Source organism: Oratosquilla oratoria, chromosome 12 (genome assembly GCF_046742065.1).
Source record: "Oratosquilla oratoria isolate Oo_2021 chromosome 12, ASM4674206v1, whole genome shotgun sequence".
Lineage (NCBI taxonomy): Eukaryota > Metazoa > Arthropoda > Malacostraca > Stomatopoda > Squillidae > Oratosquilla > Oratosquilla oratoria.
In genome coordinates this window covers 43,454,202-43,468,404 of record NC_134788.1, presented here as the reverse complement: position 1 = coordinate 43,468,404, position 14,203 = coordinate 43,454,202, and the positions used below count along the sequence as shown (strand labels likewise).

Sequence of the window (14,203 nt, the reverse complement as noted above, 5' to 3'; positions counted from 1 at the left end):
ACCAAATGTGTGGGTCTGTGTGTTTTGGCGGGAGCGGGGAAAGGCAGAGATATTTCCCTTCGGCGAAGGCACACAACCTATCTTGAACAACAACACTAGAACCAGATTCCATACTTACAGAGAAGGGTAGAATACTCGGGGCGGTTAAAGAAATGAAGCGGGATAGGAAGAGGGCACTCAAGAAATTCCAGTTGACTGGATGTTTTTGATACAAGACGCTCCAAAAAAGGACGCCGCTGGAAGGCTTGTGGAAATGGACGAAGCAGGTTGCCCTATTTTCGTCACTCCACAAACACAAATAGTGAACCGCAGAATAAGAAGGGTACACTATAGCTCGGTGGCAGTTATTTAAATAAGAGAAACTTCACTATCGTTCAAAGAAGGGAATTCTACCGTTCCCGAATTTCACCTCCTCTGTCACCACTGTCACCACCACTTTCGGTCCTCCCGTAATTCCACTCACAAAGCCCCTTGCCTTCGTTACGTCAGTTCCAATAACTTTTCAAGTTCCTCTTATGCAGTAGGCCCCATGCCTTGTATTTCTCATGTAATTCAGACCAGTCCTGAGGTTAAGGAAAGTTAATTAGTTTTTTTCATTTTCTTTTCACTACTATTACACTGTCTTGGTTACACTCAGGATCTCTCTCCCTCGTCTGCTGTCGAGATCTCTCTACCATACGCCAAGCCACCTTCGTCTGACGTCACTAATGTTTCTAATCCAATTTCCTCTGACTTCTCAAATAAATGTCACTCCTTATGGGCGTGACTTTGAATTCATGCACTAATAATTTTTCCTCCTCCTCCACCTTTTCTCCAATCCTGAAAGCCGTTACAATGTCACAAGCAATATCGTTGACCTCAGCAGCATTTGTCAAACAAAAATAACTTTGCGCTCACAGAGTGTTTTGATTACATCAGCAATTATTACAACAGTCACCTCCCGTCGGCCGTGTTTATACAGATAGAACGGCGCCTCAAATCTTTGTTTATAAAAACAGTTGATGCCGAGCTAACGCGAGTCTGACTAAGCAATTGTTGCTTGTCGGTGACTAAACAATTTGCTGATTCAGCATTTTAATATCCTAGTGTTTCCTAACCTTATTACCATTCGTACCTCTATCTACTGGCCTCTTATACCGAAACTGAACTTGGGTAAATTGAAGCAAGTATTGTGAGAGATGTCGACTCGTTGGCTACCGCGAAGAGAAAGGAGTATAGTGTGCTAGACTTGTGGGGGATGGGGGGGGGCGTGCCCCAGTGGGGCCCCTTACCGAGGATAACCGTTGCCCAGACCCACGGAGTGAGTTGTTTTAAAACAACACACAGTGTTTAGCGGTGGAAAATTTGCGCTACGCGAAAGTATCCCATGGTAAGGAGTACCGAAGAGTTTGTATTCTTCGGAACAAAGAGACTGTGCTGTACAATACGTAACAGGAAGTAGTCAAGGAATTATTACAAGTTATAGCACACCCTCCTTGAAATGATTGATACACATGTGCCAACTCATCAGCAATAGGGGGAAATGAGGTTTGTTGTATGTCTCTAATTATTGAGCCTCGAAGACAAGGGTGCACACTAGTGAAAATAATGTTGCATTTTCTTCTGTGACATTTCGACATACCATGAAAAAACATACACATTCTTGAAAATTCTTTAATTGTTTCTCCTGAGTTATCTGTTGCCAATTTATGCGGAGTTTTTGACAAAGGCTGGCAAATCCATTGCACCAAATGAAATATGCCAGAGGAAAATGGCATCAAAATAAAAAACGGATCTCATATCAGAAATGCCAATATCATGAATATTCTGGTAAACACTACTGACGAATGTCAATAACAGAAGTAATCCGCAAAACAAAGATATATTTCTCCATTGCGCATATCCGGAAGCTAGTTGAGACTAGATGTATGGGTTACCTAGTCTACACATATAGCCCAGTTCTTCAAGATGGTCGCACAGTCATGGCCATCTTCTTAGAAAATACCAAGAGTCCTCCTCTGTAAAGCTTGTACCCACCACGGTCTCGGCCGGGCTGATTACCATCTGTGAAGGAATAAAGAGGGTTCTCGTTTCCCCCATCCTCCATCTCGTGTCACCGTACCCTTGGACTCTGGAACCAGACTTATGGCACTACAAAAAAGGTCAACGCGCCCTGCGACCTGACACTTTGGACCTCAGTTGAAACCACAACAAAAAAGACATCTATTATCCTAGTTTCAAAGCAAACTCTGATGGAGTGTTGTTTTTATCTGATAATGAATACGGGCACCTATCTTATGTGGCTCGCTTCTAATGTCGAGAAAAGAGGAAGTGACGAGACGGCGAGGGAGGTGACGACTTGTGTGTTAAGTCGTGTCCCAAGTCGATCTGCTTGCGGGATAGTTGGGTAGGAAATGAGAAAGCAGTCAGAGAGCCAGGCTTACAGCTTAACGCTCCGAGGCGATGTGGTTCCTCGTCTATTTCGTCCATATTTGTATACACGGGCAGGCCATAAACCGTGCTTCTAATTAGGATAAGGTTGTGTGATGCGTGGGAAGTCAGACACGAATCGCTCTTACACTGCCGACTAATGAAGACAGAGGGTATGCGTTCTTCAACGAATTCATTGTCCTTCCTCACGTGGTTGCCAGACCGAGGCACTGGTTAGTCATCTTGGGGCCTGACAGGGTCCGTCGTAGGCTGGTGAGCCGCATGTGCGTTTCCTGAAAGAGGCCTTGTCCCACCCGTCGGCCTCAAGGAAGCTAGATCGAGTCGACGCAGCTGGGCGGTACACGAGTGGCACTACAAGCGATTCCGTTGGGGGTCCTCGGGGTCAAAGGTCGTGGAACGGTGATGTGAGGGATAAGGACCGAGGTCTAGAAGTGAGGGAAACTTCCTAACAAAATCCATACCATGTGGGACTGTACGGACACGAGATGGTGGATGCTGCTGCCAAAAAGGGAGCCTTAGCACAGCAACAAGACCAGATCAACCATCCAGTACATGGTCAGCGGCGCTTTGCATCGTCTCGACAAAGTCATCTGAGAAACCTGAATGGCGGACTACACTGCCACCGCCATGGCCAATCCCTCTCCCACCCTTTTCCCTCTGTCCCCCCATACATGTCAGCTATATCAAGAATAGGGGTAAATCATTGACACACACAATACATAAACATTCCTTAGATCTGCGACAAGGAACGAATCTCCTTTCACGACTGCCTGGTCTACTGTAGCCAAACGAGGGATCATTTCTAGCCACTAAGGGACTTCCTTGGGAATCCTTCCACTGCCCTACATCATCTGAGAACAGCTCCAACTCCAGATGAACACAGTCTTGGCAGCCAATCGTATCTGTTCCTCCCCAATGGGAATCTTTTTGTCACATGTTTCAGTTGGGACCAAACTAATTAACCACCTCTCAAGACTCCAGTAGAGAATGTAAAATCATCCCATATGCCATTCCTTTATGGCTACGTATAAAATCAATTACCATAAACTCTTGCCCTATCCCCATCCAGATAGACACCATTCTCAAAATCAGCAAGCTACACTAGAACTTTATATATATATATAAGATGCCCTACTGAGGATTCCCTATCAAGAACCTCCCAACTGAGGCAACCTTGATAAGAATCCTTACTGATTTAAACCCATTGACAGTTCTCCATGTGTACACTTTGTATATATGTATGCAATTTTCAACTTGGCATCTGTCCTTATTATCAAATTATCATACATAGATTTCAATTCTTGTATTGCTCCACCTTTGGCTATACATTTTACTCGCCCGGTTTTATTTCTATTGAACCCTCTGGCACAGGTTTCCTTTGCAGCTGATCATTTAATGTGGACAAGTTGAGAGACTAAACTATCCACGCTTAACATAATAAGTAGATACTTAAAAGAAAAAGAAAACATCCACTGTTTGTTTGTTCGTTATAATACCTAGTCATATTTTTTCATATACTAAATTACACAAAGAAAAGTCCCTTTCTTCAGTACTCCTGTTCAAATCGATAACCAAACAGTAGTACACAGACAAGTTGATAACGTTTCACTAGTGTTTCATGTCATGGATATAGATTAAAATATCAATTGATAAAGTGAGTGTGGTCTGTCAGGAATACATTTAAGTACTGCAATAAAACATTATTTCTATTGTGTTTTCTTTACTGTGAAGTTTCACAATGCTAATGAAGAGTACTACAATAATTCATTTATCTGTTTGTTTACTATTCTATTTCATTTATTCATTCATTTTGTAAAGACCAAGTGGCATTGCATTGGTCCTATAACATATCAGATTCAAGCTTAAATGATATCATTTCCAACAAAAGCAAATTGAGATATTGAACAGATTTTAGATATGGTCCTATAAGACATTCACTAAAACTACTCCACTCAAGTTACCACAGCGTTGTTACATACATAATAACAATGTCATGCAGTACTTGTTCATAAGGAACACCTGCATTTAAAGAACAAGTTCAAAATCACAAAAAAGAACCAAATACATATATTTATTTTTGTCTCAAATGTCATAGGTCTGAGTTTGAATCTAATAACTCCCCACACAGCTCCAGTCTTTAGAGAGAAATGTCCAACACAAAGTTACATGACAAAAGTTTTGCTTTTGTGCGAGTTATCATGTGACTTTTGAAAGCATCTTATGAGAAAGCTGCATTACACAAATCATAATGGAAAGTCATCTCTCCTCAGTTGATCTTCATATGCTGTGTGATATTACTCCTTCATAAGAAAGCTGCACTGTACAGTTTACAGTAGAAAGGCTTCTCTCCATGTGGGACATCGAATGCTAATTTGGAGTACCCCTACAAAAGAAAAGTCCATGTCATAGGTCATGCTATTAGAAAGACCTTTCTCCGCTGTGGGCCACCACATGATATTTGAAATCATCCTTACTTGAGAAATCTGCATCACACAGGTAACACTGTCAAAGGCTTCTCTCTAGAGTAGGTAAAATGATGATGTCTCTTGTAAGTTACATGATACAGGTCACACTGTGTGGGCCAACACGTGATGTCTGAGGACTCTTTTTCGAGAGAAAGTTTTATTGCACACGTCACACTGGAAAGGCTTCTCTCCTGTGTGGGTTATCATGTGATCTTTAAGATGTCCCTTTTGTGAGAAAGCTGAATCACACAGGTCACACTGGAAAGGCTTCTCTCCTGTGTGTGTTAACACATGATTTTTAAGTTGTCCCTTTCGAGAGAAAGTTTTATTGCACAGGTCACACTGGAAAGGCTTCTCTCCTGTGTGGGTTATCATGTGACTTTTAAGATGTCCCTTTTGTGAGAAAGCTGAATCACACAGGTCACACTGGAAAGGCTTCTCTCCTGTGTGGGTCATCATGTGATTTTTAAGACTACCCTTTTCTGAGAAAGCTGAATCACATAGGTCACACTGGAAAGGCTTCTCTCCTGTGTGGGTTAACACATGATTTTTAAGAAGTCCCTTTTCTGAGAAAGCTGAATCACACAGGTCACACTGGAAAGGCTTCTCTCCTGTGTGGGTCCGCATGTGACGTTTAAAATTAGCCTTTCGTGAGAAAACTGAATCACATACGTCACAACGGAAAGGCTTCTCTCCTGTGTGGGTCATCATGTGACGTTTGAGATCGCCTAGTCGTGAGAAAGCAGAATCGCAGAGTTCACACTGGAAAGGCTTCTCTCCTGAGTGGGTCATCATGTGATATTTAAGATTACCCTTGTGTGAGAAAGTTTTACTGCTCAAGTCACACCGGAAAGGCTTCTCCCATGTGTGTGTTATCATGTGATGTTTAAGATCACTCTTTCGTGAGAAAGCTGAATCACACAGGTCACACTGGAATGGCTTCTCTCCTGTGTGGGTCATCATGTGATTTTTAAGACCACACTTGTGTGAGAAAGCAGAATCACACAAGTCACACTGGAAAGGCTTCTTTTCTGAATGGGTCATCATGTGATATTTAAGATTACCCTTTTGTGAGAAAGTTTTACTGCACAGGTCACACTGGAAAGGCTTCTCTCCTGTGTGGGTCATCATGTGATTTTCAAGACCACACTTTTGTGAGAAAGCAGAATCACAGAGTTCACACTGGAAAGGCTTCTCTCCTGTGTGGGTCATCATGTGATATTTAAGACTAAACTTGTGTGAGAAAGTTTTACTGCACAGGTCACACTGGAATGGCTTCTCTCCTGTGTGGGTTGTCATGTGATTTTTAAGAGGTCCCTTTCGTGAGAAAGCTGAATCACACAGGTCACACTGGAAAGGCTTCTCTCCTGTGTGGGTCCGCATGTGACGTTTAAAAGTAGCCTTTCGTGAGAAAACTGAATCACATACGTCACAACGGAAAGGCTTCTCTCCTGTGTGGGTTATCATGTGATTTTTAAGACTACCCTTTATTGAGAAAGCAGAATCACACAGGTCACACTGGAAAGGCTTCTCTCCTGAGTGGGTCATCATGTGATATTTAAGACTACCCTTGTGTGAGAAAGTTTTCCTGCACAGGTCACACTGGAAAGTCTTCTCCCTTGGGTGTGTTATCATGTGATGTTTAAGATCACCCTTTCGTGAGAAAACAGAATCGCACATGTCACAGTGGAAAGGCTTTTTTTCTGCGTGGTTCATCATGTGACGGCTGAGATTACCTTTTTTTGCGAGAAAGTTGAATTGCACTGAGCACACTGGAAAGGCTTCACTCCTGCCTGGGTCATCATGTGAAATTTGAGAACATGCTTTTGTGAGAAAGCTGAATACCACTGGTCCCACTGGAATGACTACTATCTTGTGTGGGTCATCATGCGATATTTAAAATTAATCTTTGATGAGAAAGCTGCATTAAAATGGTCACATTGGAAAAGCTTCTCTTTTCTTTGGGTTGTCACATGATATCTAAGATGATTTATGAGACAACTGTGTCACATGTCACACCAGTCTCTTTTGTATGAGAATGACATGGAATCTTCGGATAGCTTTCCCAGAGAAATATTGATAGTTACCCTTCTGAAAAAAGAGAAAACATAAGATTGACATCTAATCTTTTGAGGTGTATAGGATTGTGGATGTTTTGTACACAAACCATTTCATTCTCAAATTCCTTTGTACCTACACAGAACATGTGTACATGTCATCACCTAACATAAAATAGGTAGAAATATTAACAGATATGGCCCTATGATATATTGCATTCTACCTTTTCATTAGAAGTGTACTGAAAACCATCCGTTACATGCATACTCACACCATCATGACTCGAAATTTCTCTAGCTTTATTTCATCTGGTCATAAGATTTGGAGGGGGGAATGGCCCATATCAGTCATTCTCTAATACAACTCCAATGGCTCACAATACCTGAATCTATAAATGACCTACTCTAGTAAGGTTCATTCAGTTCACCTCAATCATCTGACTGACATAAGGTTTTGTTTCCTCCACTACACATCAAATTGGGTCTTTGTTTGATACAGCTCTTGACAAGGAGTCTGCTGTCTTGAAATATCTTCAAGACTTCTTTCCTAAACTTTCAGAGGCAAAAATGAAAGCTAGTACTATCTTTATTGGGCCACAAGTAACGAAAATGATGGAGTGTTCACAATTTCTACAGTTCACAGAAAATGTACTACAACGCTTTCTTGGAAACAAGGCTGATAATCATATTGAACTGGTTCAAGATTTAGTGAAGTTATGGTGAGATGGGCTGCAGAATGTCCTTGGAGGTTCATATCCTAGATACTCACCTCAACAGCTTCAAGGAAAATATGGGAGCATATTCAGGGTAACATGGGGAATACTTCCATCAAGGTATAATGAACTCTGAAGAGATATCAGGGGACCTTTAATGAAAACATGATGGGAGACTACATTTGAGGGCTCACACATTAAAGTGATTTGTTGTATTCATGCAAATCAAGGAAAACTGTTCACTTTTAATCATTGAAATTAGCTTCAGATAAAAAATCTAGCGTCATTTCTTTCTGACCAAAAATGGTGAAAATAGAAATTTAGCTACCGCGTATTCTGGGGCAAAAAATAATTATGAAATCCATAAAAGCAAAGTTTGAATGGAATAATGAAGATTTATATTGTTTTGCTTTGAAAAGAATTTGAAAATAACGTCTACCTAACTGGTTGTGACACTTGTGATATTACTGGCAAAAGAATTTTTTCCTCCTTATCTTTGTGGAAACTTTATTTGACATTACTATGGAAAAGCATCTATCAGGAGCTAAGATGTGAGGGAGGAAAAGATGGTGGGTGGGAGTGAACTGGGTGAGAGTAGTGGGTATGTCATTTTTTATTTGGTTACCTACCATACAATGGGGGAAAAACCCTTGGTATATAGATAGTATTATCTCAGTTTAAAAAGTGTCCCTGCCTATCTACATGAACCAATATAAAATTGGGCATTTTGTGAGTTTTGGTCTCATTTGAACATTTCCTACATTACTGTTTCTCAAATACACTTCCCATATATAAACACTTTGTAGAAGAAAGTAGTACTAATACATAAATATGCATTATCAACACCATTTATATCCAGTACACTGGTTGCACCCAAACCTTAGGGTACTGATTGGAAAACTCCTATACCCTCTTATGCCTTTATTTATTTATTTTTCTCTTAATTTTTTTAGGAATGTCCCCTGTGGGGCTACAGGGAGAAGGATGCCTAGTCCTAATCCCCATCCCGTTTTTGTCGCCTCTTACGATTCAAGTGGGAATACTTGGTGGCAGTATTCTTTACTGAAGCAGCCTTGCTGTGGACGTGGTGTGTCTTGTGACACTGCTTCTGACCCACGGCAGTGGAAAAGATGCAGGGATGACCCGTCATCCAGGAGGTGCCAAGATAAGAGGGAGGGAAGAGGGTGGAGGGGAATGGAGTGTGATAGGAATGGAATGGGTGGGAGTGGTTTTTATGCCTTTATTTTTTGGCTACATCCCTTATTAGGGAGAAAAAATCCTTTGGTATATGTATGTATGTATGTACATTGGTTGCAGTATGTATGTACATTGGTTGGACAGTGGCTTGTGTCAGAGAGTTGATCCAGCAACTTTATATAACTTTATATAACTTTGGTAAAAGAATATGAATGGGTCACAACACACACTATCATAATGACCAGTTTCACATTTTTGGAACTTTCACTATCTCCAAGAAGTTGGTATGATGTGTGTAAATAGATATGATATTAATATGACTAAATACATAGTGACCAATAACTGCAGTCAAGTGTTGACTGGTGGCAAGTAGTATGGATACATAGATGGGCACTTTCTAATGACTAGGCAAGTAAAGCAGTACTTTCCTATAGAAGTGACACAGGACTTGGACACTGTATATGGCGTCAATGAATCCTGTTTTCATGGGTGTTTTAACCAATTTCATTTTATTGTGACCAAGCAAAAATTGGACCATGTGTAGTTAAGTGTGTATATATATATTTATATACAATATATTTTTTACAGTTACAGTTGACGTTTTACTGGAAGAGGGCTTATGTGGCCTGTGACTCCAGTGTGGCAGCCTGATGTCTAGTATGATGTTGGTACTGGCCGCGTGCACTGTTAATTTGTGCTCTATAATTATATATTTGCTCTTGTCCCTCCCAGAATTTGTCTAGCCTTGCCTCAAAACTTTTAACTGTGTCTGCATTTACCACCCATTGTGGCAGCTCATTCTAATTATTAATGACTGTTATTAAAGGAGTACTTTCTCAGGTCCAACCTTGCTCTTGGTTTAAATATCTTCCGACTATTTCCCTTTGTACTGGACCCCTCTCTAAATTCAAAGAGACCTTTAGTGCAGTTTCTGTCATATACACCAGTGACGATTTTGTATGTCTCAATTTGGTCCCCCCAGGATCTCCTTACACCAAGGTGGGCAAGTTCAACTTCCTCAGTCTCTCTTCGTACGATAACTCGTTGAGGGATGGCAATAATTTAGTTGCTCTCCGCTGTACATTTTCCACAACCTCCAAATCCTTCAACAGATGGGGACACCACACCGGGTTGGCGTACTCCAAGTGTGGCCTTACAAGAGCCGTGTACAGAGGCTTGAGAATGTTTGGTTCTAAATGTTGAAAGGTCCTTCTGATCAGTCCTACTAACATATTGGCTTTATTGATTTTTTCTGCCAAGTGGCTGCAGAAATCTAGTTTTTTCATCTATGATCACCCCTATGTCTTTTTCATTTCCTGTCTTACTGATGTTGCCGTACAAACTATAACCCTTCTCTTCCATTGTGGTCCTCCCTATCCTCATATACTTGCTCTTCTCTGGATGAAAACATAGGAGCCACCTCTCTGTCCATTCTTTGAGTTCGTCCAGGTCCCACTGTAACCTATCACAGTCTTCATTGCTTTGTATTGTCCTGTATATCTTAGTGTCATCTGCATATAGATACACTTTACTTCCATTCACTGCTGCTTCTGGCAGGTCATTTATGAATATTACAAAGAGCATGGGGCCAAGAACAGAGCCCTGTGGGACTCCGCTTTTTACTTCCTTCCATCTAGAAGCCTCTCCATTTATCAACACCCTCTGTTTTCTCCCTGTTAGAAAAGTTTAGAATCCATCTTAATATTTTACCTTCTATCCTGTAGCTTGATATTTTTCCCATCAGACGTTTATGTGGTACTTGGTCGAAGGCTTTCATAAAGTCCAAATACACCACATCCACAGCCTACCCTTCATCCATTGCCTCAGTCCAGTCATCCAGGACCTTTATTAACTATAGTGTAGTTGATCTCCCAGAAATGAAGCCAAACTGTTTCTCACTAAATAACTTATTCTCCTTCATATGCCTAATTACCTCCTCCTGCAACAGTGACTATATAAATATATATATATATATATATATATATATATATATATATATATATATATATATATATATATATATATATATTGTACTTTCACTTGTCAATGGTTACATACTTTGAGGTAAGGGAGTTAAAAGGTGTTAAATTCCACTGAACTCAATTCATTTGAGCAGCACCCTTCATAAAAGGTTTGTATAGTTACTTGGAAATAAAGTCCATATAGCAACCGGTGCTATTAGTGGGGTTTGAATCAACAACTCAGCATATGACCATTGATAGAGTGCACAGCCTTATTCCATTCAGCTGCCCAAAGAACTCACAATCAGCACTCAAAGAGCCATGTATATATACAATGACCTTTTTCCCTTATGTGGGAGCTAGATAAATCAGAGGTACGTCGTACCTATTCGCACCCACTTCACTTCCCTTCACCACCCTTTCCACCCCTCCATCTCAGGTCCTCATGGATGGTCATCAGACCATATGGCCTATATTAGGCAGTTCTATGTTCTCTACCACCTGTCATCCACATTCATAAAGTTATCTAATCTTCTAAAACAACCAATAGTTTCAGCACTTACTACATGGTTACTTGGTCTATTTCATTCTTAGTACTCATGTAGTAAGTGAAGACACTATTGGTTGTTTTGAAAGAAGCTTAGACACTACTGTAACTTGGGAATTATCACTGAATCAGTTGCCAGTAGTTACAATACTTGATGGCAACAACAGCAGACCTGTCTGTCATCATACCAATACTGCTTTTGCACATATAAACATCAATTCTCACTGCATGATATGAGCATACTCTTCAAATGTCTATGATGTGTTGGTGAGATCAATATACAATTCTACATAGTGCTGCATCCTGTCTGTATCCCATTTCAGTGAGGGTGAAAACCATGCATCTACTATGGTAAATAAATTTTGAATAAAATGAAGTTTGTATGCAGCAAAGTTTATCGAGTAATACAATATATTAAGTAATGGGTCCATCAATCTCCTATATCAATCAATTCATGATGTTTGTCTGGCGTAGAAGACATTATGTTCCTTACTAGTTGTAGGCTACTTATCTACAAACTTTGGGCAGTCAAGCGAATTTAGGTTCTGTGCTCCCTCAATAAGCTGGTGTAGAGTTGTCAATTTGAACCCATTAAAGTCGCTTGTGCTTATGACATTTTGATTCCTAATAATCATAAAAATAATTTTACTAAGGGAACCCCCCAAGCGAACTGAATGTGGTGGTGTTTATCACCTTTTAATATATTATACTAAATTACACATAATAAAATAGAATGGGTTTAAAACGCCCATAAAAATGGGAGACACACACATTACATCCACACCATTCAATGTCCTAGCCCTATGCCACTTTCCTAACAAAAGGCTGCTTTGCATGCCTACCCTTGAGAAGATGCCCATCTCTGTATCCACACAATATAATGGCGTTTGCTTTGACCTATTCCTACCGTTTCGTATTACAATGTAAACAAACACATAGTTGCCAGATTGATTCTCTGACATGAATAACTGGCCAAACTGTGTACCAGTTATAGATAATGACAATATCATATACCAACAAATCCATTCCTTGTAAAAGGGGGGTGGGTGGCAGAGTCAAAGCATACCTTTTGTCCATCACACATCCATTCATTCCTCTCAAACTCACGTAATTATGGGTTCAGATTCCAAGACTTCTCTCCAATTCCTATCTGAATTACCTGCCCCAACAATCCACCCACATATGGTAAAGGTGATAACTTTTGCTGCAACCATACAACTGGTGTAGTTCTCACCACCTACCTTCCTTTTATTGATCAAAATTCACCAGAGGTCCACCACACATTCTCCTATCAAGGATGTCAGATATTAATGATTTAGTGCAAATCTTGTAAATCTGATAGATTTCTATTGTTAAACTCTTGTTTTCACTTTTTCAGGGGACCCACCCACTAGTTAATTTTGACAGACACCAAAAGCCTATAGATGAAACTGTAAAATCATGATTTCTGACACCCTTGCATGAAATGTAAATCAACCTACTAACCTAACTGGTCACCATCTACACCAGTGGTTGCCAACCCTTATGGCTACATCCATTTTTAACCTTAACATAAGTATTGTGCTATTGGATCCATAATATAAAAATATATAATAAATAAAATAGATAAATAATAATTATAAGTTCAGATCGGGAAAGATTTTTCCACAATTATAATAACTGATGGTTACAGGTAGTTTCAAAGCTGAATGTATAAATTTGCCTGGAATGTTTACAAATTTACAGTTTATGATATTTTCAACTTGATGGAATAATTATTTTGTAAGAAGCTTCTGGAGCCACATAAGTGGCCTCAAAGAGCCGCAGATTGCCGACCACTGCCCTATACCTACATGAGACTGGGTTGGTGGTTAGGTTAGACTCATCCCCACTCAAGCCCTCCGTTAACCACTACCACAACAATTTTGTGAGATTAGCTTATCGAGTACCACTGCAAGTGAGTTACAATTAGTTCTGTGTGACAAATTCGTGTCCCGTGGCAATTTTTACTTATAAATCAGAATGACAACACAAACCTACTTTTAAATTAGATTACAGTGAATTCCATTTTTGAGATATAGCTTTCATTATATTCTGAGTATTACGGCCAATAACGCATAAAACATCGGTAGCCCAGGAATGCAGTACACTAACAAATGTTCAATAATTTGTAACTTTATATCTTATATCTGTTAATCGCATGCCTGGTATGCAAGAATGTAAACACTCAACAAGCACTTGATAAGCTGCCTTCATTTTGTCAAAGAATTTTGCAGCGGTGGTCGGAACCAATGAAAAACCAGGCCACATAAAGCAACCTTTAAAGTGGTCACAAACTAAGCATTACTTGCTATATGCTACTCACTTTTGGCACTCACGTTGTTACAAAGCTCTTGCGTATCCGTCATCTACGAAATGTTTTGCTGACTTTTTTTTTTTGGGGGGGGGGGGCTACCGGGAAAAAACTAGCAAACATCTTTACTTATACCTAAAATAATAATTCTACAATTATTTAGTAGATAGATAGATAGATAGACTTTAATTGGCAATGAATCAATGCACATGAAGTGCAAATAATGACAAGTACAAATAGTTCGAAATAAAAAAATGCAAATTACCGAGGATAACACAAAAAGCATGTACGCATCTGGAAACCATGGGGCTTCCGGCCACCAGGGAGCGATCAAAGTCATCCGAAGGTTGGATGCGTTTCTTACTCTCTGGAGCACCTTTTGTAGCAAGGGAAACGGTGGGAAAGCGTAGGTGTCGAGATTGTCCCAGCTTTGCAGAAGACCGTCCTCTCCTGCCGCCAGCGGATCCAGGAGAGGGCTGAAATATATTGGGAGCTGGTGAT

General features: G+C 40.2%; 1 protein-coding gene across 1 annotated transcript; it reads right to left on the bottom strand.

The window, feature by feature from the left end:
• Window positions 1–3,914: 3,914 nt before the first annotated feature.
• Window positions 3,915–10,789, bottom strand: LOC143030358 (uncharacterized). The gene is made up of 4 exons (XM_076193509.1): window positions 10,119–10,789; window positions 9,856–10,054; window positions 6,915–6,986; window positions 3,915–6,783 (listed from the first exon to the last, which is right to left on the bottom strand). Exons 1-4 carry the CDS (start codon window positions 10,444–10,446, stop codon window positions 4,998–5,000), a joined length of 2,385 nt encoding a protein of 794 aa, XP_076049624.1. The 5' UTR covers window positions 10,447–10,789; the 3' UTR covers window positions 3,915–4,997.
• Between the last annotated feature and the right edge of the window lie 3,414 nt (window positions 10,790–14,203).

Excerpts from the sequence above, each read along its gene's own strand:
- LOC143030358 (XM_076193509.1), bottom strand. The coding sequence starts at position 10,446 with ATGCTCTTTGTAATATTCATAAATGACCTGCCAGAAGCAGCAGTGAAT. Across the intron at positions 6,987-9,855 it reads TTGAACTTGCCCACCTTGGT|AAGGGTAACTATCAATATTT; the intron begins GTAAGGAGATCC and ends CTCTTTTTTCAG. Across the intron at positions 6,784-6,914 it reads TTCTCATACAAAAGAGACTG|TGATGACCCACACAAGATAG; the intron begins GTGTGACATGTG and ends TTAAATATCGCA.